This window comes from Dermacentor variabilis, chromosome 2 (assembly GCF_050947875.1).
Source record: "Dermacentor variabilis isolate Ectoservices chromosome 2, ASM5094787v1, whole genome shotgun sequence".
Lineage (NCBI taxonomy): Eukaryota > Metazoa > Arthropoda > Arachnida > Ixodida > Ixodidae > Dermacentor > Dermacentor variabilis.
Genome location: NC_134569.1, coordinates 144918307 through 144945070, shown reverse-complemented (window position 1 = coordinate 144945070; position 26764 = coordinate 144918307). Strand labels below are relative to the sequence as shown.

Sequence of the window (26764 nt, the reverse complement as noted above, 5' to 3'; positions counted from 1 at the left end):
GAGTGACATTGTGGTTGATTCAATTATGTGTAGCGTTATCTTTTCATTGCACTTTCCTTTTTTTTATGTTGGTACCTTTAACTGTACTACTGTGCTGCTAAACATGAAGTTTCCAAGTGTGTGAGCAACTCCAAGCTTATCGGTGGGCTCTCTATGGTGAATCGCGCTGGTTTCAAAGTCTGCAGGTACTACAAACCTGTCCCACTGTTCTTGCAGGCATCTATGCCTTCCCTACACTCTATGACTTGATGCTTCTGCTCTTGACAATCTTATGCTTCTAACGAACATCTACTGTCGTGCCCTACTTTGCATCTGTTTTCAAGGTAGCTGCAGTCACTGCTTCTATAGGTGCTGTCGGTCTTCATGGTGGCCGACAGCATTGAAAAACGGGGAGAAATGCCTCTCGCTGAAAGAAGTGAAGAAAAAATATAATGTTTTCCCGCTTTGTCTTTCGTGCTTTTTCAATCTGACCTTTGCATGTTTCATTGCAAAGAATTCTAGTTGTCCGGCTTTTGAAATTGCGGATTGCATCATATTTTTTTTTGTCTACATCATCCACAGATTCCGGACATAGTGAAGAATGAGCACAGCGAAGCCCTTACGTACGCCTCGCTGGGCTACCCACCGTCCCTGTCCCCCGCAGACGCCGGTGCCAAGAGCCAGCACCATCACCAGCATCACCAGCCGCACCGTCATCAGCCGCAGCAGCACCAGCCGCCGCCACCCCTGCACCTCCAGCACCAGCACCACCACCACCATCACCACCACCACCAGCATTACCACACCATGCAGGTGCCCATGCCTTGCGGTACTGCCCCCTATGCGTGGCACCACCCCGCCTGAGGGGGCGCATTGTCTGTGCGACCTGAGCCCCTCGGGGCTCTTTCGAGCCTGCGGGCTAGGACTCCGCTCGACAGGTGACAGTTAGGGGCCTCACTGTGATGATGTCACGCAGTACACACCACCGCGCCTACCTCCCAATCATTGCCGGCCTCCTCAAAAGAGAGAGACACTGTAGGGTGGCAGTGGGACTGCTCGCCACATTCATACCGTCTGTCATAGTGCCGTCTTTTTCGGTCGTCGATGTCTACGGACGAGGGTGTGCTGGCAAAAATGACAGGGACCTTGCCATGTCGTCTGTGATTACTGCCTACCGGGTTGCTAAATGGTCTTGCAAGGAGAACAACGGGTCCCACTCCTGCCGTGTTCTTGACTGCTGCTGCACTCCCACTTCTGCCTGATTGCCTTTTCGAATGAGGTCAGGCAGAGGCCTCGGCGTGCTGCCGATGCCCTCCGGTTTGAGATTTGTGTTCACTAGGGAGCTGGGTGCACTTGCCCTTGTGTGTGTGTGCGTGTGTGTGTGTAGTCACCACCGCTGTGGAGACTGTTCCTGAGCGGGGGCGATGGTGTTGGAGTGGCATTGGCCTGCGCTGTGCCTACAGGTTTGACATCATCTTGCTGGAACAGACTTTAGTGGCACAGGCTGTTTCGTGCAATGGCAGTAGTAGCAGTGTCAGTCAATGAACTGGTTCAATATTTCTTTTGTCTTGCAAGTACTCCACTGGATGAATTTCCAGTTTCACTAGAATCTACTGGCAAGACTTTCAGATTTTCTAAATGAATCCTTTACGAAGAACCTCAATGAGGAATGGCTTCAGGCATTGTTAAGCAAGCATTTTTAGGGCCTGCTAATATCAGTTACTATGGCCATGATACATCTTATACAGGAAAGTCTGATATTAAGACACTTGTTTTGGTAGATGGAATGAATACATTTTTGAAAAAAAGTTTCATTTTCTATAACATAATTACATTCTAAAAGAGTTGTGCAACCAGTGGTTTTATTGCAATTTTCATGATTATAGAGAGCTGCTGCAAATCACAGTTGTCATGCCGCTGAAGCATAAGACTTCACAGAAAGTGCTACAAACTCCCAAACATGTGCATGTTCTTAAAACGCACTAATAAAGGGTAAGGTGAAGGCCTCTGTTTTTTCTAAAGTGTAAGGTAAAACTTAAGGATGGTTCAATTCTGCTGCTGAGAGCGCGAGGTTTCTTGGTTTGATTTCCTGTCCCTTTCTTGTTAGGGGCTGGATTACATAAACATTTGTGTACTTTAGTTTGAGTGCACATTGAATAAACCCAGGTGGTCAAAATTGGTTCATAGTCCCGTGGCATCCCTCGTACCTTTACTGTGACTTTGGAATGTAAAACTGCTTCACTTGTTGATACCATGTTATGATTCTTATTTGGGTGCATTTTAAAGAACCCCAGGTGGTCAAAATTAATTCGGAGTCCCCCACTACAGCGTGCCTCATAATCAGATCCTGGTTTTTGCACGTAAAACCCTAGAATTTATATATTATTCTTATTGTTTAAATTTGTTGTTAAATTGTGGTTTCCAAATTTTAGCGGTGCCAACAGTACGAGTTTACTGTCCTGTTGGCTATGATGTTGTAAATGGGCATCTCATAAGTCGATTAAATGATAATTACGCAATTTTAAATGTTTGTGTAAATTGCAACTGTGTAGCCACGCGAATTGGAGAAGAACCGAAGGTAGCACGACTCCTGGCAGGTTTAAGTCCTATAGTTTGAAGTCATGGTTGGAAAAACACCAGCATGACATTTTGTTGACAGATATGCCTAACGTAATTAACATCATTATAAAAAAAATCACATGCGACCTGAAAATATGCTTGTTATATATTGAATATTTGTTGTAAGTATACATTTGTTACAAGCGTATATTTGATACACATTGATATCAGTGACAAACTGTTTAGGTTTACCTCGTTATATCTGATAATTTGCTATATGTGGGTTTGTTACATCGAGTCTTGATTTGCTTGCCAATCATGGCGAAAGGCATGCCGTGTTCTATCGCTGCCACTGAACGACTCTGTCTGTCCCAGCTGTGTGCTCAACCAGGACTGCCTGTAAGCATAGCGCGGGCCATAAGCTGCTACGGTTGTACAGAAATGTCACGTGGATATTGTGGAAATTGTTGCACATTTTTGGGAGCCCCCATGCTGGTGAATACAAAGATCACTTGTCAGAAAGGCCTTTGAAAGTTTCTCCTGCCCTGTGCACATAAAGCAGAAAATAAAAAGAAAGCAGAATGGAAATGCCTGGTGCCACATCACATCCATCGGAATTTAGGTGCAGAAAAAAGAATAATTTTAATGGCAAAAATTTCATGCCTATTCTTGTACTATTGCACTAAAACAATGACATGAGTCACTTTAAAAGAACCGCTTCTTTTTAACAGCCTTGGACATCGTGTGCCACTGTCACTAATGTCATTGAGGAATGCAAAATACTGTTGGCACTGAAAATTCTAGTGGTTATGTCTTCACCTGCCACAATCACTTATATGCAGACTTTGTCAACTGTCTTGTCTCCATTTGAATGTTTCATGATTTTTATGAAATCGCAGCCTATGTAGCTGCCCTACTGATCCAAGTAGTTCATTCGCAAGGCTCTGCATGTTTTCACAGGTTTGAAGATTTGCTTGCAAATGCCAGACCATAGATTGAGGCAAGAAATGCCCCTTAGGCAGGTATCTAGGACAAGGCACCCTTGATGGGCTGATGTATTATTAACTGCGTTTTTAACTGCATGACCGTGAAGGCGTTGCTCGAAGTACAAAATACTTTTCCATCTCATTTCATGCTATTTTCCTCTTGTGTTTGGCAGTCATCTGTCATTGTGTGGTGCCATAGCAGAGGATGTTATTACCGCCTAGTTGCTATTGCATCTATATTTTATGTTAGCTCATCCACTGCTCTCCATGAGCGCTCTCAGAGGATGTGTTATTAGGCCCAACATTTTTTTCTTGTGTTTGGGTGCGCTTACAGTAATGTAGGAAAAGTGGGACTGTTATCACTTGTTTGCTGATTTGCACTTTTCCTGTATCTACAGGTTTAGTACTATTGCAGTGGACTTATAATCCAAGTCTCCTTATTGACTAAGCTGAATTCTTTGATGAACTGAACAGCGTGAATACATTTGCTTTGGTTCCCACAGGAATGCAGTACAGGGGTTATTCTAGATGTAACTGAGAAACGTTTGTCCTGCAATGGATGTAATTGGGCTCCTGTTGTTGCTGGTAATAACGAGATTCGGTGCATTCGCATTAAAGCGAGTTTGCGTTATGCTCTGCTTGCATTAGGCTGAGCTTGCCTAATTCTCAACATGGCGCTGAGAATCCACTGCCATGCTTGCATGGGACAGCTAAAGAAGTGCTATTTGTCGAAAGAAAATAAGGTTGCGTCATGTTCATTTAAGCTATGTTGTACATCTGCCCATGTGCTTGACTTTCTGAATCAAGGCGCACACAAAAGATTGGAGGCTAATACTTCTTACATTTCTTTCTGTCCAATTGCACAATGTTGCAGCAGTTGAGCTTAGTAGGATGAAGAGCTCTTGTATTCCATCAGAATTTATGTCATAGTTGAACAAAAAAGAATGATGAAAAAGAAAAAGTTGACATTAAAGTTACAGACAGAAGATGAGATACAAAGGAGTTAGAGGAAATTCATAACCAATAGAGATGTGCTGATCCTTATGAGCAGTTGTGCCAGTAAGGTGCTAATGGTGACTGCAGATGAGAGATTCTAGCCACCAGCACGAGGAAAAAAATATAGAACATTCATCTGGGGAGCTCTGAAAATGTACATGTGCAAGTTGTTTTATTTTGTAGGCATAAAATCCTTAGTGTAGTGTTTTGCAGTAGCAAGGAAGGTGGAAAGCTGCAGTGTTTTATTTTGGTTCAAGGGAAAAAAGCTGTACCTGATTAATATGTATTAAGCGGCACGTTGGCCTGTACTTTCAAGTTGGCACTAGAAGTTCAATGATTGCCTGACGTCGTTGTTGATTGTGATGTAGACATGATAATGCCATTTGGAAATCAGTTATGAAGAGTGTTTGATGCTTGTTCATGAGTATGTGAGGGTGCTTTTATTTTTGTCAGCAGATCTCAGAAACTTTGTGTTCATTGAATATCCTGCACATTAACATAGCTCTGACAATAATGGGCAGTCCTTGGGATTATTTGTTTCCCTTGCAACTTAGATTCTGAAGCCTGCACTCAGCTCCGTTTTTGCGTATATTCTTGTTTTTAATTTTCTTCTTTAAAATCAACATCCATCAGTTTGAAGTAATGAGAGAGGCCAAGTGTAGGTGTGCTGGTACTTGAGAATCGCAAGAGGCAATGTAGCTGTTTGCAAATTTTTCCTTCCCGAGGTGGAGGCATCGTCATGATTGTTGATAAAACCTGCGATACACGAATCCACAAGACACACTCTGCTCCGCACCCAAGCAATTTGCCTTGCCGTTTCTTGGCACAACTGGGTTTTGTGCTCCTACCTTCAGCGCCACTTAGAAAGGTTGTGAACCTCCATGTAAGGGCACCAGTGCTGCAAAACTATCAGTACATTGACTATTGATGGCATTGATAGGTGTTTGAAACCATTGATAGTGTAGTGTAAAAGGGACTGTTGGTAGTATTGCCACTGATAGCACCATCAATATGTTACAATATTTCACTATAAAACTCGATAGTGTAACAAAATCTATTTACAGTATTGTGATAGTTTGCTGTTAACAGTGTTATTGGTAATTTTGTAATTCTTGGCTAGTGAAATTACCAGAAATTTTGTGATAACTTACCATTGATAATGACAATTGGGAACAGGGAAACATCGCCAATTTTATGTTGCAATGCTTACGTGCGGTATGTTGTGCAAGTTTACATTATTGATAGTGCACTGTCAATAATACTATTGACAGTGCACTGACTGTAATAGCTGTATAGATAGTGCACTATTGATGGCACTATTGAAAGCTTGATAATAACTAGTGATTGTGTTGCATCACTAAAGGGCACGCCATCAATGCTCGCATTCACAACATAAGCTTCTTGACTGTGGTGCTGTTTTGTTTGGAACCGGTCTTTAGGTTTGAACTTGGGTGCATTGTTTATGGGCTCATAGTTGGGGTTCTCTGTTAGTAGCTTGCCAGGCTGTGCTGGCTCGCTGGCTGAATGTAGCACACTGAGGAGAGCATTTTGTTGCTGCACGTGGCAACACCAGAAGGCGTGCTGTGCGTGTTGTTCCCATTACCTGCATGCTAGTTTTGCTCAGATTTAATTAATTACCCGTGATACAATGTGAGGGGCCCCTTGGTAATCGCCAGTTGTAAGACAATGTTCCCAAGTGAACTTACGACGGTCTAGTGCTGGTGGTCTTCTCAGTGGCAGTAATGGCTCTTATTACTTGAAGCTTGAGAAATAGCAAAAGGCAAGTTATCTAGCCCAGTGGTGCTCGACCGATTCTCTCTTCTTTTTACAAGTATGATTCTTAAAAAAAATTTTTTTTGTGTGGGTATGAATTTTGGATCATTAATAGGCACACATTTCATCTTAACGGGTAGGAAAATTTAGAAATGAAAAAGAAAGAAAGAAAAGGAATCATTAAAAAAAATGCTATGCTCTGGTCCATTCTTCTATATTTTTATTCTGTGCATTGGCATGTGGAATGCCTTGGGCTTGCCAGATCGTTCAGCTCTGTGCTGTTGCTGGTAGATTTTTACTATGTGCTTAAAGCACACATGTAGGATACTATTTTTGGCTGGTCCTTGATTTTAGTACTACTTGTGATTAGTACCGTTTTCTTTTTGAAGGTGTTTAGATGCTGAGAATGTACATATAAAGCTATAGGTAAATACATTTTTTTTTTTGTCATGCCTGTGATATTCCGCTAGGGATAAAGGGCTACAGTACCGTTTGGGTTTAGCTGGTATGTTCATTGCCTCGCTTGCTGTTTTGTGTGCATGGTAGTACAGGCATGTGCCATAGGACAGGGTGTTTGCCTGACTCTGTATTGTGAGCACTGGACAGAGAATCCCACGTGCATGGTGAAGATGGCGTTTCTTAATTTGGTGGCGTGCTCACTGTAGATGCCACACATGTATAGGGGTCCCTGGTTTGAAACATGAAAGCATCTGTATTTCGGTCTGTACCATGTATGACATGCGTGATAGATGGAGTCACTTAAGACGTCTTGTTGAGATGGTTGAGGAGCTTTCGACATGAATCCAAAAGGAATGTGGTACGTAGCGGAGCAGCATGCTTTGTGACGGTTGCTGCTTTGCAGGTTAATGGTTGGCATTTCATTATGAAGTGGTGCAGGAAGTTGTTGAGAATTGTTTTATAGTCACTGGCCTGAAGCATAGTTACGTGTTGATAGTGTACAGTGTACTGCAGCTCTTTAGGAACGTCTCAGCCAACATGCCTCTGATGTCCTTCGGGGACAGTCTTTGCCGAGATGGGACATGAGGGCTCTGGGAATTCTTCTCTGAGAAATCCAAGTCAGTGATCAGACCGCACCACATCAGCGCTTGCTCTGTGTTGTACAGTGAAGCTGTTAAGGTGCCTCTAAAGATGCTTTGAAAAATCTGGTGTGTAGTATGCTGTGTGAAAGCCACGAGCCAGTGTCATGGCACTAGGTCGGAAAAGATGATGAGCAATTTGTGACAGGCTTTTTGGCATCTGAGAAGAGGTGTGCTGCGTGTCAAACATGTTCGTCACTCATTGGTCAATTCTCCAAGCTGACTGCCAGCATTTTTTCTTTATTGTAATCTTTCCTGGCACCAGTATACATGTGGAATCATGAAGCACAGCTCAATTGTTGTTTGGACGTCCACACACACACAACCTTATTGCATGTGAATCAGCTGGCTGGATACTGGTAGAGCCTCGGTTGAGGCACTATATAGTAATGTTGTAATTGCAGTGTGCTTAAGGATGGTGGGCTCTAGTTGTCTGTATATATGCGTGTATATGTACAATTCTTGGCTGGTTTTGTGTAACTCGCATGTTTGCACTTGGAGTGCAGTAATTGTTCTTTGTTGCCAAGGTATTGCATGTGCAACCAGAAGTGGTGGCTTCAGTGTCGGTTACCAAAGTGTTGTGGCTGCACTGAAGTTCATGTGTGAAGTCTGAGTGGTATGGATTGAAAATGCAGTGCCCAGTTTTGTAGGCACTTGTGTCCTGCCTGCAATGGCATGGTGGTGGGTATGGGACAGGTGATTGCCATGTCAGGCGGGCTGGTACTGTGAAACATCATACGTACGGTTGCTTTTCTCAGAAGAGCGCGCCATGCTTACCAGATTATTGTGATGGGATCCAGCTGTCGTGTACGGAGAATTTTAAAACAAAATGATTAGCTAGTGTATATTGAGTGCTTTTGGTGCTTAAGGATGGTCTCATGCACTGGAAGGTTTTCTTGTTACTGCTGACCTGTTTTAGTCACTTTCCAATCAAACTGTTCAAAGCTTTGTGTGAGTTGTTAGTTTTATGCATTGATTGGAGGCATAAGTTCATTATGTACCCCAAGAAATCTTTATATAAGCCTTCCTTGTTTAGAAATTAAGATGTGTTCTTGTGTGCGACATTTCGGCAATGTTTTTGTCCTGAAGCAACAGTGGTTGACCTTGGCATTGGGTGCTCGTAAGCTGTGACAGTGCATTTGAACAAGCATATAAGCTTCTGTTCACTTATCAGCAAAGTAAAGTAGGATGTGCAGAAGAAATGTAACATTGGCAGCAGGTTCGTTGTGCTGTTCACCAAAGTGTTAGGTGACGCCAGGCATCCTGGCAAAGATACTAAGCATACTAAGATGCTAAGCAGTGCACTGTTTGAAATTAGTGTGGTGAATTTGAGCTTGTTACTGTTTGATTAGAGACAGATAGTAAGTTTTCATTCACTACAAGTTACTGCTGCTGCGTGAATTGTCTAACTTCACTAGTGAAGCTTGTTACCATAAAATGCTATGCGGAAGTGAACGGTAGGCTTCCCGTTGGGATTGAAAGGCATCCAAGAGTGAGACTCCGGAAAGGTGGTTCAGTTTTACTCAGACAAGGTTTGTTGTGATCATTTAGCACTGCTTTCTTGTTTCTGAGCTCCTGCTGTTTAGACCAGCGTACACTTTTTCATGCCGGCGACCTACCCGTATCGCGGCTTGACTGATCAGCTCGCATTGCCCAGGTGAGGTGAGGCACGACGAACCAGCCAGTTGTGAGATCATCAACATAGTTTGTGCGTTCCTGTTAGTGTCTAGACTGCAGGAGTGGTTCAGTTGCGTGTGTGTACATGTTACATACCGGAGGGCTCTTGATTCAGTACAGCTTGCTTCTAGCATGCCCTGCAGGATGGGTAAAAAATTTATACACCCTTTGGGGCATTATCTTGTCCCCAAACAAGAATCATTATCTGGCTTGCTTGCATTTCCCTTCCTGAAAATTCCACGTTCACTACTTTCCTGTCAAGAATGCTATGTCATGCTGATAACGTGCATGCTGTTTGGGACCTCGAAGTGCCAGGTATGCAGCATTAAAGAAAGAAAAGGCATGTAAGATAGATTACAATAATTATTGGGGGCAAGATGAGCTCCAAAGAGTGATAACCTTTCTTACAGTGTAGGCCACGGCTACTCGAACTTCAGGGTTACTTTACACAGTTTACTGTTGTCTAAAGCTGTGCTGTATATCAAGGAAATCGTGTGGGTTTATGAGAATGCGAAATGAAAGCAGGAATCGTTGCCATGTTTATACCCCACTGCAGAGGCCATCTTGTCTGCATGGAGAGAATCACTGCATTGACGCCTTGTCCACCTGGCGACCTGTGTTCTGAAGTGAGCCATCTCATAATAGCGTCACCTGGTGGACAGCGCGTACACACAGGGCTGCCTCTCATGTTGCAGACTAGCGTACCGTTGCTGTATTGCTGGCAACTCTTCTGGGACACTATGCTGTGGTGTATGTATTAGCTGTTGAGGCCATTACTTGGGGCACCGAGGTGTAAAACAGTGCTAGGTGTACGTTAGAGCAAGAAAGGAAAGCACTGTTGTGTTTTTCTGCATTTGTTTCTAGCAAGCCTTGTTGCTTGCCACCTGCTTTTCTGCCCAACAATTAGCAGCTGAACTTGCTCACAGCCACCATGACCTCTCTCCGCCCACCCCTTGACGGCAGTGGCCTGGTCTTGCAGAGCTCTAGCATCTCCTGTCTTTCGTGTTAGCTACTTTCTTGGTGTGTCTTCTCAGCATGTGGTGCCCCATTTCATGAGACGCACACCTTGCCATAAGGGCATGTCATCTCGCTACTACCTCAAAACTTGTTTGTGTCGCACAAAGCCACTTTCGGCAGTTCTTTCTCTTTCTTTTTGTTTATTTTGTCTGGTGTCGGGTGTATGGGCGTTTTACTGCTGGCCGGTCAGAAACCCTCCTGAGAACTGCTGTGGTAACATTTTTTTTTTTAAATGGCAATGCATATTCCAATTTGTCGTTCAATGTATTTATTGAAGTGCACATGCGTCAGACTGTGTGGTCGCAGTGCCATGCCACCTGTACCAATCTCTTTCAATGTCACTGGGAGAGGCCCTGAAGCATTTGGAACTGCGAAGCATAGTTTCGAAGTCTGTTCATTCTGTCCTTCACATTGGCCTTGTATATTTAAAGTGGCAATTATTCAGCTCCCTGTAGTGCTCATTTTCCAAAGCTGTCTTTTCTATTTTTTCAGTCATCCTTGCTGTTTTTTTTTTGTCATATTTACAATTCCATTGTTCCATCGTTTTCCGTCACCTTTGTCGCATTGCTTCTTTTGTTCATTGCATTGCAGTGGGTTACGTGTGTACACCATTTCTGCTATAGTTTTGTGTCACATAATTCATCTGAGAACGAAGTTGCTGCCTTGTGAAAAAAATGTGTTCATAAAGTGTGCTTTTAAATGGCGTTGTGATTTGCCGATAAGTCTAGGCTGGTTTCATTGAGAAGCCCCTGTATGTAGAGTGGTCCGATGCTTGTTGTTTTGAGCGTAATATAATGGCTGCTTCTCGTCAATTCTTGGTGCTTTTTTGGCTCAAGAGGGGTAGGCGCACATGTACTGATTTATGACAGCATCAGTGTAAGCATGTTGTGGGTCTTGCAACACCTTGTGGCACTGTCATCCACTTGCCAGATATAGATGCCTGTGTGTCAGAGAAGTTTACAACGCTGGAGCTGGGTTAAAGTCTGCTTGCTCGCTAATTGCTACTGTGACCCAAGCCTTCATTCCTTTCTTATTTGTGCGAAATCGTTAGATCACTGTCACACATTATCTGTAAGCTGCATGTTGGTACTCAGAATTGCCAAATGATACATAATAGGAGGAACTGTGGGACAAATTACTTGATCCATGCTAAAGTGCCTATGTACTTTGGATAGTTAAATTTGTTGTTTCTTCATGTAATTCCACGCTGCGCTTAAGACAATGTTTATGTGTGCCATAGGTACACATTCTCTCTTTATCCATCATCACGAAGCTCTTGCACTGCATGTGGATTAACAGCACTCCACCTCTGTAGGACTGACCCTATTCAATACTACTTGTTTTTCTTAATTTCTTTGTTTTTAATGATTAAGGAAGTCTGAGTAACACATTGGCATACGTACATACCGTATTTTCCGGTGTATAAGTAGTTTCTTTGCTGAATTTTTCGTTGATGCTTCTTATAGAACGGTGTGACTTACATACATTTTTTTCCCGGAAAGAACTGCCGTAAAAATTATGCAGATCCCACGCACTGTGGGAATCGATGTAAGTGAAGCTTTCCACGCTGGATGCTTTGATTGACGATAATTAGCAGTAATGTTGACGGCTAAAGCTTAATTTATTCAACGTTTAGGCTAACACGAGAGTGGTGAGTTGATGTTAAATAGTACCTTGCGTGCACCACTGCTGTTTGTCTGCGTAGCGCACAGAACACACAGGGAGAGGTGTTTGCATGAGGCGTTGTTGTACGCCATATTTTATAATCTCTGTGAGGGCTGAGCATTGTCATTGCCTCCCATGGCATATCGCATTGTGGCAGAAGTATTAAACTTGAATTGGATTATGGGGTTGTACTTGCCAAAATCACAATCGGATTATGAGGCAAGCCGTAGTGGCGCAAAGCTAATGTGGTGGGCACATAAGCGTTGATTTGATGGTCGAGCGCTTCCATAGTGTCTTTTGCGCCCTGCGGTGTGCTTTAATTAATGCGGCTCTGCTTCTGCACGCCCTGCGTAATTTACCTGCTTTACATATTTGCATGGCGTTTATTTTTCAGAAATAGCAGCGTACTGTACTGTACCTTGAACTTAATCTTATCCTGTTTTCCCGCAACCGCTCTCGTATAGTAGTGGGGTTTCCTTGCCTTCTCACGTCACCTCCCCCCTTTCTTATGTAGGAACTTCCTCTTCTCCTCCCTCCTCTCTACACGTTTATCTATGTCCCCTCTGGACTCGCACCTTAGTAGAAAGGGAAGTGCTGCAATTTCTGCAGTGCTTCTGAGGGGAGTCACGGATAATTACAGCTGTCAAGCGGCTATTATGGCAACGGCCTGGGAACTCCAGAGGGCATTGTGCACATTCGACGCGGAGGGGTGAAAACGAGTTTCTCCCGTCGCCTTTCCTCTCTTATTCGCACCTGTCATCTATATACATGCTCTGAATGACCCCCCAACACAGTGTGTGTGACAGCAGCAGCCGCAGCAGCCCACAGCAGCGGCAGCAGTAGCAGTGGGAAAGTCGAAGGAAGAGGCAAAGAAAGCTTCACTTTAGAATTGGATTGGATGCTGTGCCCACACGAAGCACACTCGGTTGACCTCCTCTGGCAGTTGCTATGGGTTGCGTGCGCACTATGGAGGTGCCGACTTCTTTTCTTTATTGAGTAGCCGAGCGCCGTGTGAGAAGGACGGAGCAGCAACGGAAGTGGCGGCAGGCCGACCGTGAGTTGACTGATTCCGAAGTCGCATCTGCAGACCGCTTTCAAGATACGGCGCGCGTGGCTGTGCGACCTACGCAGTTGCTACTAGAGTACAAGCCAACCCCCTCCTTCCCACACTCCCTTCCCGCTTTTGTCCTTTGTGGGCAATTCGGCTCACCGTCGCACGCTTTCACTCGCACATACAGCATATGGTGCGGGGATGATTTTATCGCCCTTAGACTTTATAGGGAACATCGCCGGGACCACGACAACAGAAATGCGGCCAGATTGTCCATATCATTGCCATCGCAATTCTGTAGGAATGGCACTGATACGTACGCTTGCGTGTGGCCCGCGTTCACAAGCTGAAATGTCACTATATATCTTTTTTTTTTTTTTTAAGATCGCTTGCCAAATGAACAGGTGCGCCTTATACACCGGTCCGACATATATAAGTTTCCTTTTTTCCAGAAAAGCTGCCATTTTGAGCAGGGTTTGACTTATACAAAGGTGCGACTTGTATACCGGAAAATATGGTGTCCATGTCAACAAGAAGACATTTGTTTTACGTCTAATGTCACCTCCCAAAAACAATCTGCACTTCAGGAATTAATTTCCTGCAGAAATTTGCTGGCCAAGTGCTGTGCTATCTTGGTCTGGATAATTCGCATTAAGTTGCGTATATCTGCTCACTGAATTTTTACTGTCAAAATTGCACTGCTTTGCTGTTAACATCTTGCTAACCGTTTTGTTAATGCTTTGCTGTCAGCATCTGCACCTTCTTTGGCGATGTTTGGACTTCCCTTGATAAGTACTCTCAGATGTTTTCATACATTCGCAGAGGTGTCTAGAGGAAAGAGTGCCAATCTGCGTAAGTGCAAGTCTGTTAAGTGTTACTGAGGTGTTGCATGCTGCGGGTACCCTGTTCGCATGCATTTCACTGAGAAATACCGAGAAAAACGTCAGAGTTGCGCATCTTCGGCTTTATCACTTGAGAGAGCTGCATGGAAAAGATTGTGCACATTCGCCATCAGAACAGGCTCCTCGCGATGTTTTCTGGCAAAGGATTGTCAGCCTTACTTTGTGCTTGAACAACTGGCGCACGGTTCACTGTGCTGCAAGCCAGCTAGTGGTGTAGTCCTACCGCATTTCGTGCATCATGCTCGACTGGGCAGTGTGTAATGTTTCACAGGCTTGAGCACTCGAGGTGCTGTCTTTGTGCTCGATAGGCGTGAAGATAATCCTGCGCTTACACTGGACGTTTTGTTCAGTGCCGTTGGGCTTACTGGGGTTGTTTGATGCCTTTTGGGTGAATCCTTCAAGTGCACATGTGTGCATGTTGGGCACGAGGTGACGACATTGTCTGTACAGTCTGGCTTACTTGGACCTCTCTGTTGCTCTTATGTATCTCTGCCTTCCTTTTCTCCTTTTTTAAATGGCTCTGCTTCTGTCTTTGCAGTTCAAACCCACTTACATTTATTGAGGTATGTTGTGCCGTTCGGAACACAGTTGCATTTAGTGACTGCCTGCTCACTTTTGTGGTGCAAATATGTCATGGCGTTGGTAGTGGCAGTAACATAGGCTCAGTGCGTTTAACGTTGCCAGCATGACCAGTTTATGCTTGTGGAATCTTTGTATTTGCTTTTTGACTGAGCCTTTTGGTGGCCACTGTAATCTGCAGAGAAAGTTTGTCCTTGTCAATGGCCTTCAATTACTTCTGCTAGAATGTTTGTGAAATGTACGGTATAGAAAAAGAAATGACAAAAATTGGAGATACAGTGTAGTCGTTATTGCATCTTGTGCGGTCGTTACACAACCAGTGGCTTCTCGTCTAGGAAGATTTGTTTATATCTTTTCTTTCTGGTGATCTATTAGCCAGGTGCAGAATTATTTTTGCAGAACTTCCGTCAACTATCAATATTGTTAAACTCTTTCCACAACTCGCAGATGTTTCTGAAGGAGTTGTTCTGCACCTGGAATTATACGGGTGCTTGTTATGGGCCTCCCTTTGGGCAGAGGCATTCCTTGTCGTGTCAGCGGTGCTGCAAACTGCTGTATGGAAGCCCAGATACACTGCCGTCCTGCACTTGGGTAAATTTCTCATGCAGAACCCTAGCAACCTGTATTTTTTTTTTTTTTGTCTCACCACGCTGGGTAGACAACAGGCTTTCTTATATGGTGTTCTGCCATATTACTATGGAAGGTGATACAGGGCATGCTGTCTCACCTAGCTTTAACTAATTTATTAATACAAATTTTGTTGTCAATGTTTCAATTATTTAAAGTATACAGCAATTTGTTTTTTTTTCTAAGTACCTCTAAAAGAAACTGCTGGGCTTAGCGCTGCTCTCTATGCAGTGAAATTTCACAGCAAGCTTGAACTTTTTAGTCCGCATTGCTCAGTAAAACATTTGGCTTCGTTGCTTGGCTAGTTTGCCTGAAAAGAAAAAAAGAAGGCAATTCTGTGAAATTTGTGCCAAGACAATAAGTGCAAAATCTCCTAATAAAGTTATCAGAACGAGACTGCAGGTTACTTTAATACAGAAGCATGCACAGGCAACCTGCGTTACTTTGGTCATTTGTATTGCATGTCTACACATGGGAAGTCATCGGTCAGACAGCACTTGAGTACCGTTGGCATGACATGAAGGCCGGCTATTTGGCGGTGATCCTCACATTATTTTGTCTGAAAGTTTAAGAAGAAAACACACTGCCAATGTTATTCTCTGCGTGTGTGCATGCAGGTGTGGGCTCTGCATATGCATGCAACATACAAGTTAAGTTTGTTGTCCTATGTACCGTGTACACTGACACGTATATATAAACCACTGTACACATGCGATATACTCTGGCGTTTTCTGATCCTTTTCGCCCCCATTGCCACCACTTTCTCTGTACCTCATCTTTGTGAAGGAAGGTTAAAAAAAAAAGTACAGCAAAGCGCGTCGTGCTGCTTTGAGTTTTGCGGTGAACCTGCGTGTTCTGTTTGGTTGTATATTTTTGATATACAAACATGCACTGAAATAAATGTCAGAAGGTGTGCATCTACTGTTTGTCCTTGTCATTTCCTTCATACATGTTCATTTTTTACAGAGTGACAAACGTAGCAGTTTGGGATACTTGGTGCTGCACAATATTTGGCGTAGGGAGCACACAAAGAAACTGTGACAAAGAGAAGAGACAGGGGACACATGAAGCACCAACTTTGGACTGCTTATTTATTGATCATGGCCCGTATTCACAAAAAGCTCTTAGCTAGAATTGAAGATTTCAGCCAATTCTGATGTGGGACATAGCATCTGCAAATGCAGCCAGCTAATGGCAAAACACACTTAAGAATGAAAAGCTTTGCAAATTCGACACCAGAAGCTTGCACTGTACACAGGGTCATCAGTTCATGCCCAGCACATTAGAACATTTGGAGATTAGCTTTTTTTTTTCTGAAAGCTCGATCCATGGCTTATAAACTTATTACATTTATGAAGTTTATTATTTCTGCTTCAATGATCTCACTGATGAGCTGGTTATGGCCTTTCCCGATAATACTAGTTTTTATGAACATTCGTTCGACAACCTTACTCTCTGGAATGAAGACCAAGAAAGCCAACATACAGTGGTGGTCCAACTGCGTCATTTTCCTACAATTCGACTTGCCTGCTTCCGGCTGCACCCACTCATGCGCCATTTGCGCCAACTGCGCAAAAGTGCGGTATTTTCTCGTTTTCGCGGTAATGCAATGTTTTCATTGGGCTTATTCAACTACAGTCAACGGCCGGTTTTCCGGACGCCCGATAATTCGGACGCCTTCCCGGCAGCACCACGGTACCCCATGGAGTCACTGTAAAGAACATCTGAAATTTAGGACTCAAAAACCCCTCGCTGTCCCATTTTCCGGACTTCTTGCCATGACCGCAGGTCCGAAACGGCATTAATCGAAGCCACCATAGCCGTCAGTTTGATTATCTAGCCGCCTCGAACAGGCGCTCTCGCACGCAGATCCGCTGACAGCCGTAACCACCACCGCGGCAACGATAGGCCTAGCTTCTTGCTGTTCGGTGCCGTGTTTTTCACTGGAACTATTCACTGCTGTTAGCAGTGGCACCGACTGCGCCTTTGTAATCCTCGCCAATGGCTTCGAAGCTCGGAAAGCACAACGCGTTGAATAATGCTGGTTCCCGAAAGTCAGCTTCATAATACAGCAGTGTTGCGCGGTGAAGCATACGGGAAGCTTTATTGCGGTGAAGCATACCTAAAATGGGAAGGGGCATTTGTCACGGGGCGCAGTATGTACTCCTTACATATCCTTACATACTGTGCCCGCGTGTACCCGCCCTCTCCTGTCACAGTACGAGCACTGATTCGCTTAATAAATGTACTTGCAGGCCTTCAGAGCTATGTCGGGTCTGCCTGTGGCGATTTGAGCCCTTGGGGGCAGTAAAAGGCATGGGTTCGATTTTTTGGACGTTTTCGCGGCCCCTAGGGAGTCCGGAAATCGGACGTTGACTGTACTCAACTATACGAATAAATTTGCGAACATTCTAATAATTCATTTCTCAACTCGACTATCTACTACTCTATCTTACGCATATTTGGTGAAACACTTGGCTGGGGTCAGTGCGTTGCAGGCAGCCTTACCAGGGTGCTCAATTGGTTTCGGAACAAAAGAAAATTCTGGAGTTTTTACGTGGCGAAACAACAATCTGATTATGAGGCACGCGTGTCTTAGTACAAGGGTCGTCCGGGTCATCAACTCCAATCGAAACAATTGCTATAACCGACGCGGACAAAAGGAACGGAGTCGAAAACAGCGCCTACGTGCGCAGATATAGGACCGATTAACCAATGGAAAGCACGCGGATCATATCGCATGCGTGTGTTCACGCATGCGGATTCGCACGTTTACACATGCAGTTCGGAACTTTTTGTTAATCTGCAAGTTTCTATGCGCGATTGCAGTAGTTGCCAGCTTCGACGGTTGTCGAAAACACATATGCGTGATCTCGGAACCCATCGCCGGTGTATAGTCACTCATACGAAGATATTAGTGGCAAGCTTTCCGGTCACATCGGCCAGCAGCCAATTTTCGCCATGGCACACTGCCTCGGACGTTGGGCCTAATCGGTAGTGCTTCGAAAGGTCGCGCGGGTGTCGGCGACAAAATTAACGGGTTTTACGCCGAATCGGCTGGTATCTATTCACAGACGCCACACGACACACGGGAAGCCGACAAACCGCCTCGCAATGAAAGTGAGCGTACGGGATGGTACGAACGTTGTTCACCACCGCCATCACCATTTTTGCGACAAACCATACGGAGGCATCTTATCTTGGCGCCGTTCATAGACGCATAGTCTATAGCATTGTTATTAGGCGTAATACACATTTTGTCTAGTGCTGTAAATCATATCAAAGCACATCGGTCATTTGGAACGTACGCAAGACATTTGCCATCACTTCTTGTCTTGTGCCTGACAGCGCAAATTGTTCTAACACATTTGTAATTTTATGTCGCCGTTGGCTTTGCATCTTGCTTCACTGTTGAGTAGCACTCGCTGATTGCAAGCTTCGCCAAATGGCTACAGATTACTGGGGTACTAATCCAAGTGTTCCAAAAAGACAACTTTTCTGCTCCGAAACTGCTCCAAAAAACCAGTGTAGCTCCTTCTAAACTGCCCCAGAACGACTTTTTTTGCTGCTCCGAAAATTGCTCTAATTCTGGCTGGATCACCACTGACCATATCATCTCTGTCAACGTCATTGCTCTCTGAGACGATGATTCACGCATCCATCCGTTTGGCCCAGGGCCGGCCACAGGACATTGGTGCTTGATAAAGGACGTGCTTTGTCCAACTAACAAACTTGTTTTAGAGCGCACGTATTTGGCGCCCGTTCCTGCGCTGCTTGTTGGCGTCCCTCGACGTAACCGAGCGAACGAGCGCACCGGGGGGGGGGGGGTAAGGAGTGAACGCGTGGCGCAGCGTGGGATGAAAGACCGCGATAGCGAAGAGAGCGCGAGGAGGAAAGGAGAGGAGGAGGGTACGGCGAACACGTGAAAAGAAAAAAATCGCAGTTCCGCCGGCAAGGCAAAGCGCCGATTGCGATAGCAAATTAGTTGATAGAGGTTAATCGGCCGTATAAACTTGTAAACATTCGCTTACTAACTAAATGAACAATCATAGAATGTGTAAGCGTGGCTCAAAGAGGACGAAGAACAAGAAAAGCAGACAAACGGAGGCAGCGCTGTCTTTGCGTGGCTGCTTCTTTCTACGTGCTTGTTCAGTCGCGATTACACAGTCTATCATGGATTCAAACCAACTAACCTGTCAACGTGTTTTAGCTAAATTAACCAGCACGGTGTCACGCGCGCGCAGGTAAACATGAACACACATCGCTCGATGACAGCGGAAACTGTGTGTGAAAACGTTGGAATTAGGAATCGCGACAGCAGCGGCGAGCCAATTGACCTCCGTGCATCTGTCGCTTCAAGGCGTACGATAAGTCGAAAGCACAGCGCATACGAAGCTACGGGTACTACGCGCACTCTGCAAACATCGCAGATCGCTTCGAAGACCTGCGATGTGGCCTGCGCGAGCGCGCACTTTAGCCACATCGCAGACCGCTTTCAAGACACACGAGCGCCGGCAACGCTTCCTACGGCGTCCGCCGAAGCCGTCTACTACGGCGTCTGCCATTCGCGTGGCCGACGCCGGAGTAAACGCCACGGTTGTCTTCACTTTGTACGGAGCGGCGGGAGAGGAGGACATCGAGGCACCGCAACCCCCAACTAGAGGAAACTCTAGGTGTCGTTTGGGCGCCGTAGCAGCCGCCGAAGAAGAACGCCCCTCCTCCCTCGCCTCACCCCCCCTGCGTCACCCGCCACAGGAGAGGGCACACATTCGGGCTAGGTTCCTCGCTCGCGCAGGCGAGATTGAACCGCGTTCGCCGGCTCACCCTCATGCTTTCAATCATACGGAACCTCACGGCGACGGCGACGCCGACGGCAGCACTGCGCCTGGAGTATCCATATAATTGCCATCGCAATAAAAGCGTAGTGCCGTGCAAGACGGGTTCTGCGGCGACGACCGCTACGAGATGGTGCCAGAGTAGCGTGCCGTTGTCTGTTCACTGATGACACCATCGATAAAGCTCGCGGCGAGCGCGCCCACCGATACCATCATCATAAGCTTGGCTACGCCCACTGCAGGACAAAGGCCTTTCCCATATTTCTCCAACTACCCCGGTTATGTGCTAATTGTGGCCATGTTGTTCCTGCATACTTCTTAATCTCATCCGCCCACCCAGTTTTTGCCGCCCCTGCTACGCTTCCCTTCTCTTGGAATCCAGTCCGTAACCCTTAATGACCATCGGTTACCTTCCCTCCTCATTACATGCCCTGTCCATGCCCATTTTTTTCTTGATTTCAACTAAAATATCATTAACTCGCGTTCCCTCACCCAATCTGCTCCCTTCTTATCCCCCCCCCCCGCCACCCTTGACGTTACGCCCATCATTCTTCTTTCAATAGCTCGTTGCGTCTTCCTCAATTTAAGTAGAACCCTTTTCGTAAGCCTCCAGGTTTCTGCCCTGTAGGTGAGTACTGGTAAGGCACAGCTGTTACACGCTTTTATCTTCAGGGATAATGGCAACCTGCTGTTCATGATGTGAGAATGCTTGCCAAACGCACCTCAGCCCATTTTTATTCCTGGGATTATTTCGATCTCATGATCCGGATCCGCGATCAATACCTGCCCTAAGTAGATGTATTCCATTGCCACTTCCAGTGCCTCGCTACCTATCGTAAACTGCTGTTCTCTTCCCCGAGACTGTTAAACACTACTTTAATTCTCTGCAGATTAATTTTAGGCCCACTGTTCTACTTTGCCTGTCCAGGTCAGTGAGCATCCATTGCAATAGGTCCTCTGAGTTACAAAGCAAGGCAATATAATAAGCGAATCGCAAGTTACTAAGGTATTCTCCATTAACTCTTATCCCCAATTATTCCCAATCCAGGTCTCTGAGTACCTCCTCTAAACACGCTGTGAAGGAGGTGTTGGAGATATCGTATCTCCCTGCCTGATGCCTTTCTTTATTGGGATTTTGTTGCTTTCTTTATGGACGACTACGGTGGCTATGGAGCCGCTATATATATCATTCAGTATTTCAGCACCGATACCATACAAAGCACTGCATGAGTGGAGGTCTGTCTGTGGCGACTTCTGTGAATCGTGTCCACGCGTTATCCACACGCTGCCCCTCGCGATCTCCCGATTAGCGAGGCAGTCATCGCGAAATGAAAATACGTATAGAGCTACGCTCATGTTTCGCATTAGGGAATATCGCAATCATCGGTGAACTTTAAGCATGAAATGTTTTAGAGCGCAGCTCTTTGGCGTCCGTTCCTGGGTTTCGCGTGGTCGTCGGCGTTGTCGTCGGCCTCGTAACCAGCTCCGCCCCCCTTTCATCCCCCCAGCGCTAGCAGCGACCGACTGATACCGCTGGATGCCGCTGACGCCGCTAGAGAGTCAAGATAACGTGACTGCATAGAACACCGTCGCCGCCATGCAGAAAGAGGAGGAAAGGGTCCCCCCCCCTGTTGTTGTGTGGCGGATAGGGTGCTCTTCAGTTGCCGACGCGCCGGTTATTTCACGTAGGCCCCGGCACGTCGACGAATACGTGACCGCCTTCCCACGGCTAGACCTGGTTCTTAGCGTTGCGGAAGCGAGGGTATCATATTGTTTGTGTCGGCATCGGCGGCGTTGTCCCTGAAACCAACTCCGCAGCTGGGGTTGACTCACTATCGGCGTCAGCGGCATCAGTCAGTCGCTGCTATCTCTTCCCTCCTCCCTTTATCGTGTTGTCCGCTTGCTGCGCGCGCTTCTGCCCCCATTGTTTGCCGCTGGGTGTACACGCCGCCCCCCTCCCCCCTCTTCCTGCGAGTCTCCGGTTGTCAAAGCGCCGGCTCGAACTTAATTCCTTTCTTCGCTCCTCCTCCAATGCAACCCCTGTGCGGTGGCAATCAGAGAGCCAGATCGGTGGCGGCGGATCTGTATATGTGCACCGCCCGAGCCGAAATTGCCGCTGCCGTTCGCCCTGTGCGGTGGCAATCAGAGAGACAGATCGGTGGCGGCTTGACATAAAGACAAACAGCAATTTCCTAACACTTATGCGGGAGAACATCCCGTTCCTCTCGCTCGTAACGCGTCCCACGGCTGTGACAACCTCGCGAGGCACTTGTATAGATCTCGTCTTTGAGAATCAAGCATTGGTGTACCAAGTCGAACATATATCAGTCTATTTCTCCGACCACAAAGCTTCCTTCATGACTGTCAAGAACTGTTAGTGGAGTCTTTGTTAAAGGAATACGTGTGAAAAATAAAAAAAAACATGTGTAGCTCGATTTCTTTGCCTCAATCTATCGAAAAGGTGAAACAGCTTATTTGCTGCGCTCAAATTTCGCATTAGGAAGTAACGTAATCGTCGGTAATTTTTTTAGCTCCCGTTGTCGGCGAACTTCGACTTCGAGTGACCTTGAGCCAAAAGCTAGGGCCGTTATCCGGGCACTCAAACGAGAACAACCGGGCATTTTGCGAGAACAAAACGAGATCATCCGGGCCACCAGTCAAAACCTTAAAAAATGGGGTCTCTGGCCCCCAATCCTTTGTACGAGACCGCATTACATACGCATTACAAACGGACGTGCATTGGGGGCACGTTAAAGATCCCCGGGTGGTCAAAATTAATCCGGAGTCGCTCACTGCGGCGTGCCTCACAATCAAATCGTAATTTTGACACGTAAAACCCCAGAATTCATTTAATTCTTCTTCTAGCTGGGCAGTGTGCTTGTCTCCCTGGCGTCTTTCGTTACCTGTCGTGCGGCGTTCAGCCGGGTGGACCGGCTGTACACTGTGCGGTGTAATGTAGTGGGGTGTGCCGTTGCGAACGTGCAATACAACCATTTTAAGATTGTGGCCAGTATCATCCCCAACCAATCTGCTTTGCCGGTTGCCATTTCATGCTTGCATCTACTCTCGATTACGGGAGAGCCAGCATTTCTTTTGGACTTTTGCGACAACCACGAACAGATGGACAAAAGCGCTCGATGAAGCAGCTCCTGAAGCTTATTGAGCACAGAGTGCAATACTCTTTTACTCTTTTACGTTAGACTGCAGCACTAATTTTTTTTGTAGGTGCTGAGAAATGTGGTGAATATTTGTGATCGTGGCAAACTTTAGGTTTTCCATGGCCAACCAGTAGAAGCCGTGTGACATTTATCACAATGATCTCGCGAAAGGACTTTAGCTCCACTAACCAGCAGTGAAGCAGCCAGAACTTCTTTTCAGGGGGGGGGGGAGGGGTCTAAGGAAGGGAGGGAGTGCAGGGCAGGATGCATAATAAAAAAAATTCGGGGGGGGGGAGCATACGTCTGGCGTGCTTCCCCTGGCCAAGTAACTTCTAACCAGGACATGACTAGGATATCCTACATCGACTAGGCCACTAGGCGTCTCCTCTCATTTAAGCAATAAAATAAGCAGCAATAAGATGTAAAAATTACTTCTGCAGAATATCCGTAGCTCTTTGTTTTTTCCAAGTTTTGACTGTGCCGAGTGGAACGAGCAGCAGTGGCTTGTTGGCACGTGGCCCGCAAATCCAGCATTTGTTCATAACATCATGCGAACGTTTGTCATGACAGATCCGACAGCTTGTGCAGCTTTTGGCCGTGCTCGTGGCCAGCAGACAGGGCTGGGTTGACGCTAAAGTGCTGACATAGCATGTGCTGGTCACTCCTAAATGCATGCGAGTTCCCGACAGCATGTGGGAGCATAATGTCACAGCTGCCGCTTCAGTCCTGATTATAAACATCACGATATGACCTGTATGCCTACGATGTTGGAAGAGGAGAACGATGGTTTGCCCGCCTTGCTAGTGTTTCGGCGGCGCTGTGACAGATGTACAGCGCACGGGTCGTTGGCCTTCTTGGGTATGTTAATGGATTCCAACGCTGTCGACAAGGGCGGTGACACGCCCAATGGTCCTATAGGGAAGATATGTTCTACACACTATCAAATTTCGCCATATTATGAAATTGACCTACAGGCTCCTATGGACTCTCTGAATGGCTCAGATCCCCAACATGGCGTAGACGACAACATTGAATTTGTCCGAAATAGAACTCTAGCACTACCAGCTCACATCGTCTCGCCACCAAGAACGCGTCGTCTGGTCGACTATTTGTATGTATAATAAATATTTGTATGTATAATCCCCATTTGTAACCTGATTATTATGCAAATAAAGAACTTGAACTTGAACTTGAACTTAAAACGGCGCTAATTGCCTCCCGCTTTTCCTCCTGCATGCTTGCGCATAAGATGGTTCACGTTAATTCACTGGCAGCAGCGCGTGTCATAATAATCTACGGGCTGCCACGTGACGGTATATATAGTTTGTGTTCGACTATATATATATATATATATATATATATATATATATATATACATACACTTTAGTTCGGCTATACTTAAATTTGCAACAAAGTACGCATGTTGTTGGATCTTGTTAAGAACGTGGGTGGAGGCGCTGTTAAGAACGGCCCAGCTGACGTGCAAGTTTTGCCAGCCAGTTGCGACAGCGGGCGTCAACTTTCTAGGAACGCCACCGTTACGCTCTAGCTTCGTCGCCGTTGTGACTGAATGCGTTCGGCAGGCCAACTATTGTTACCGAACCCACCAACGTCGGCCTGTTCTGCCATGAGCGGGCGAGTTGCCGCGGGAACGTCTACCAAGACCCCTTCCCATGCGCCATCCAAGACGCAAGACAATGGGCACCTGGCGGCGCGCTGCAGGGGTCAGCTCGGGGAATAAAAGGCACCTATCCTGATACAAGCCTCGAGTTCTACGAAGTCCGTCTGATGTCGACTCCGGACCGTGAACCTCGCGCAAGGAAGTGTGTCTGTGAGTGTGTGTAAACCGTCCCGCAGAGAGGCGACTTGGTTACGATGACTGGACGGCCGTTTCCGTCTCCTGGGTATCGGAGGAGGACTGAATGTCTATAAACCGCTGTTGTGCGGCCGCTCAGTGCTCTCTATCAAGCAGTCATGTTAGACTGATGCACTCTCTCAAGCAGTCATGTTCGACTGATTTATTTTCTTTCGCAGTCATGTTAGACTGATGTACTTTCTTTCGCAGTCATGCTAGACTGATGAACTGCATGTAGATACTGTAAATAAACCCATATTCCTCGTTCTCGATGAGAAGCAATCTTTCCCTTCATTAACGTCCTCAGCGTGGATAAGTTGGACGATGGCATGGGCCAGCTACCTTCTAATTCATGCCCGGCTTCAATCTTGACAACAGGTTACGAGCGATGGGATTGAGCCCTCAATCCTTACAATCTGGAGGACAATCCATCCCAATTGCTGTCCCCCAGATATTTGGACCTTGCCGTTGGGTGCGGGAGTTGGCCGAGGTTGAGGAGGACTTTGAGATGAACACTGGTGGTTTATTTACATTATTTACAGTGAGAGTACAAAGAAATTAACAGTCTTAAAGTCATTACGGGCCGGCAGCAACTCGGACGCTGCGGCCCGTGGCAAGAAGCTCGAATGAGATGAATGAATGAATGCTCTTTTTTGCTGCTCCCGGTATCTGGCTTTTAACCCCTTCGGTGTTTCGAAGTCACGTCCCGTTCGGCCAATCGGCGAACCTGCTCAGGTGGCGTCATTTTCGGCCAATCGGCGAGCCCGCTCAGGTGTCGTCATTTTCGGCCAATGGTAGGCGCCCGTGCGAGTGCACGTCACATTCGGCTCAGAGGGTCACTCCTTGGGCTCCAATTGTCCGAGGGATTGCTTGCCTGCGGTATTGCCTTCCTGGTCTGCAACGGCTGTCACAAAGGCGGACGGGGGGGGGACTGCTGCCAGGGCTTCACGGTGCATTGCAGCCGTCTTGCCTCGCGGCTTGCAAGCGCTCAGAGGGGCCAGGCGGTTTGTTCTCGAGCGACCTTTCAGAGTCGCAAAGCAGCTTTGCTTGGGACCTACGTTACCTGGAACCGTGCCAGGCTGCCGCTACACTTTCGGGAGGAGTCAAGCAGTGAAAAGTTCCACATGCGGAGCACGATGTGGGGGACGCCAACTTGTTTGGACGTGCTGCGCCTCGGGAACGTGGTAGATGTGCTTCTGCGTTCCTTAATTAGGTGTGACGCGATTCGATGTGGTCTGGTGAACTCGAAGGAGGCTCAGGAAAAGGTCTTGTATCTAACAGCTTCTCCACGCCCCGGAAGTTCGGAATGGCCGGTGAAATCAATTCGCTGGCCATGAGGAACGCTGAAAGAACATGTAGGGTACTGGTGTAGAGCCTCGTGTGACGAACTTCGGGATCCTGGGCCCTGGAGAACGTACGTCGAAAAAACAAAGCAACATAGCGCTGTACCAAGTGTAAGCGCAGACTTTTCACCCTTGACTCGCCAGGGTATTAGTAAGTCAAAATGAACCCTGATCTTTTCTTTCCCCAATTTTGACAAAGCAGTTCCAACCACCTTTGTAACTGCTATCAATATCTCCCCGAATGCCGACAAGGCCAGAGTGTTATTGTTGTTGCAAAACAATTAGTGAAAATAGCCCTACATAACTTAAGTGGCCTAACTTTACGAACAGCCTGTTCTTACCTTATCGCAGCGGCGTACTTATCGCACGTATTGGTGCCACTGAACAGTCTGGTAAACTCCACAAGTACGTAATCACAAGCGCGCTAGCCTTGTGGTCACTATTCAGAACGCGTACTTGCGTCTTAGGCAGACGTTTCATTACGCTTACTCACGTTTCTTCCTCTTGTCCATACAGGACACGTAACTTGCACGAGCAATTAAACTTGCGGGACTTACGCACTCCGCAGAACTCTTAAAAATGTGCGTCTTTTAATAACTAGTTCCATGCACGCTAACTAGAGAAGTCAGAACGCGGCCGCCCTAAACACACACGAGCAACCCAGT

At 46.3% G+C, this 26764-nt stretch overlaps 1 protein-coding gene across 2 annotated transcripts in view; it reads left to right on the top strand.

Moving 5' to 3' along the window:
• LOC142572817 (uncharacterized) overlaps positions 1–15829 on the top strand; it is a 76152-nt gene extending 60323 nt beyond the window's left edge. For both annotated transcript variants that reach the window (XM_075682194.1, XM_075682193.1), the window contains exon 8: positions 562–15829. In XM_075682194.1, the coding sequence (XP_075538309.1) occupies positions 562–843 (282 nt within the window). In that variant the 3' untranslated portion in view covers positions 844–15829. The remainder of the gene's footprint in view (positions 1–561) is intronic.
• The last annotated feature ends 10935 nt before the right edge of the window (positions 15830–26764 follow it).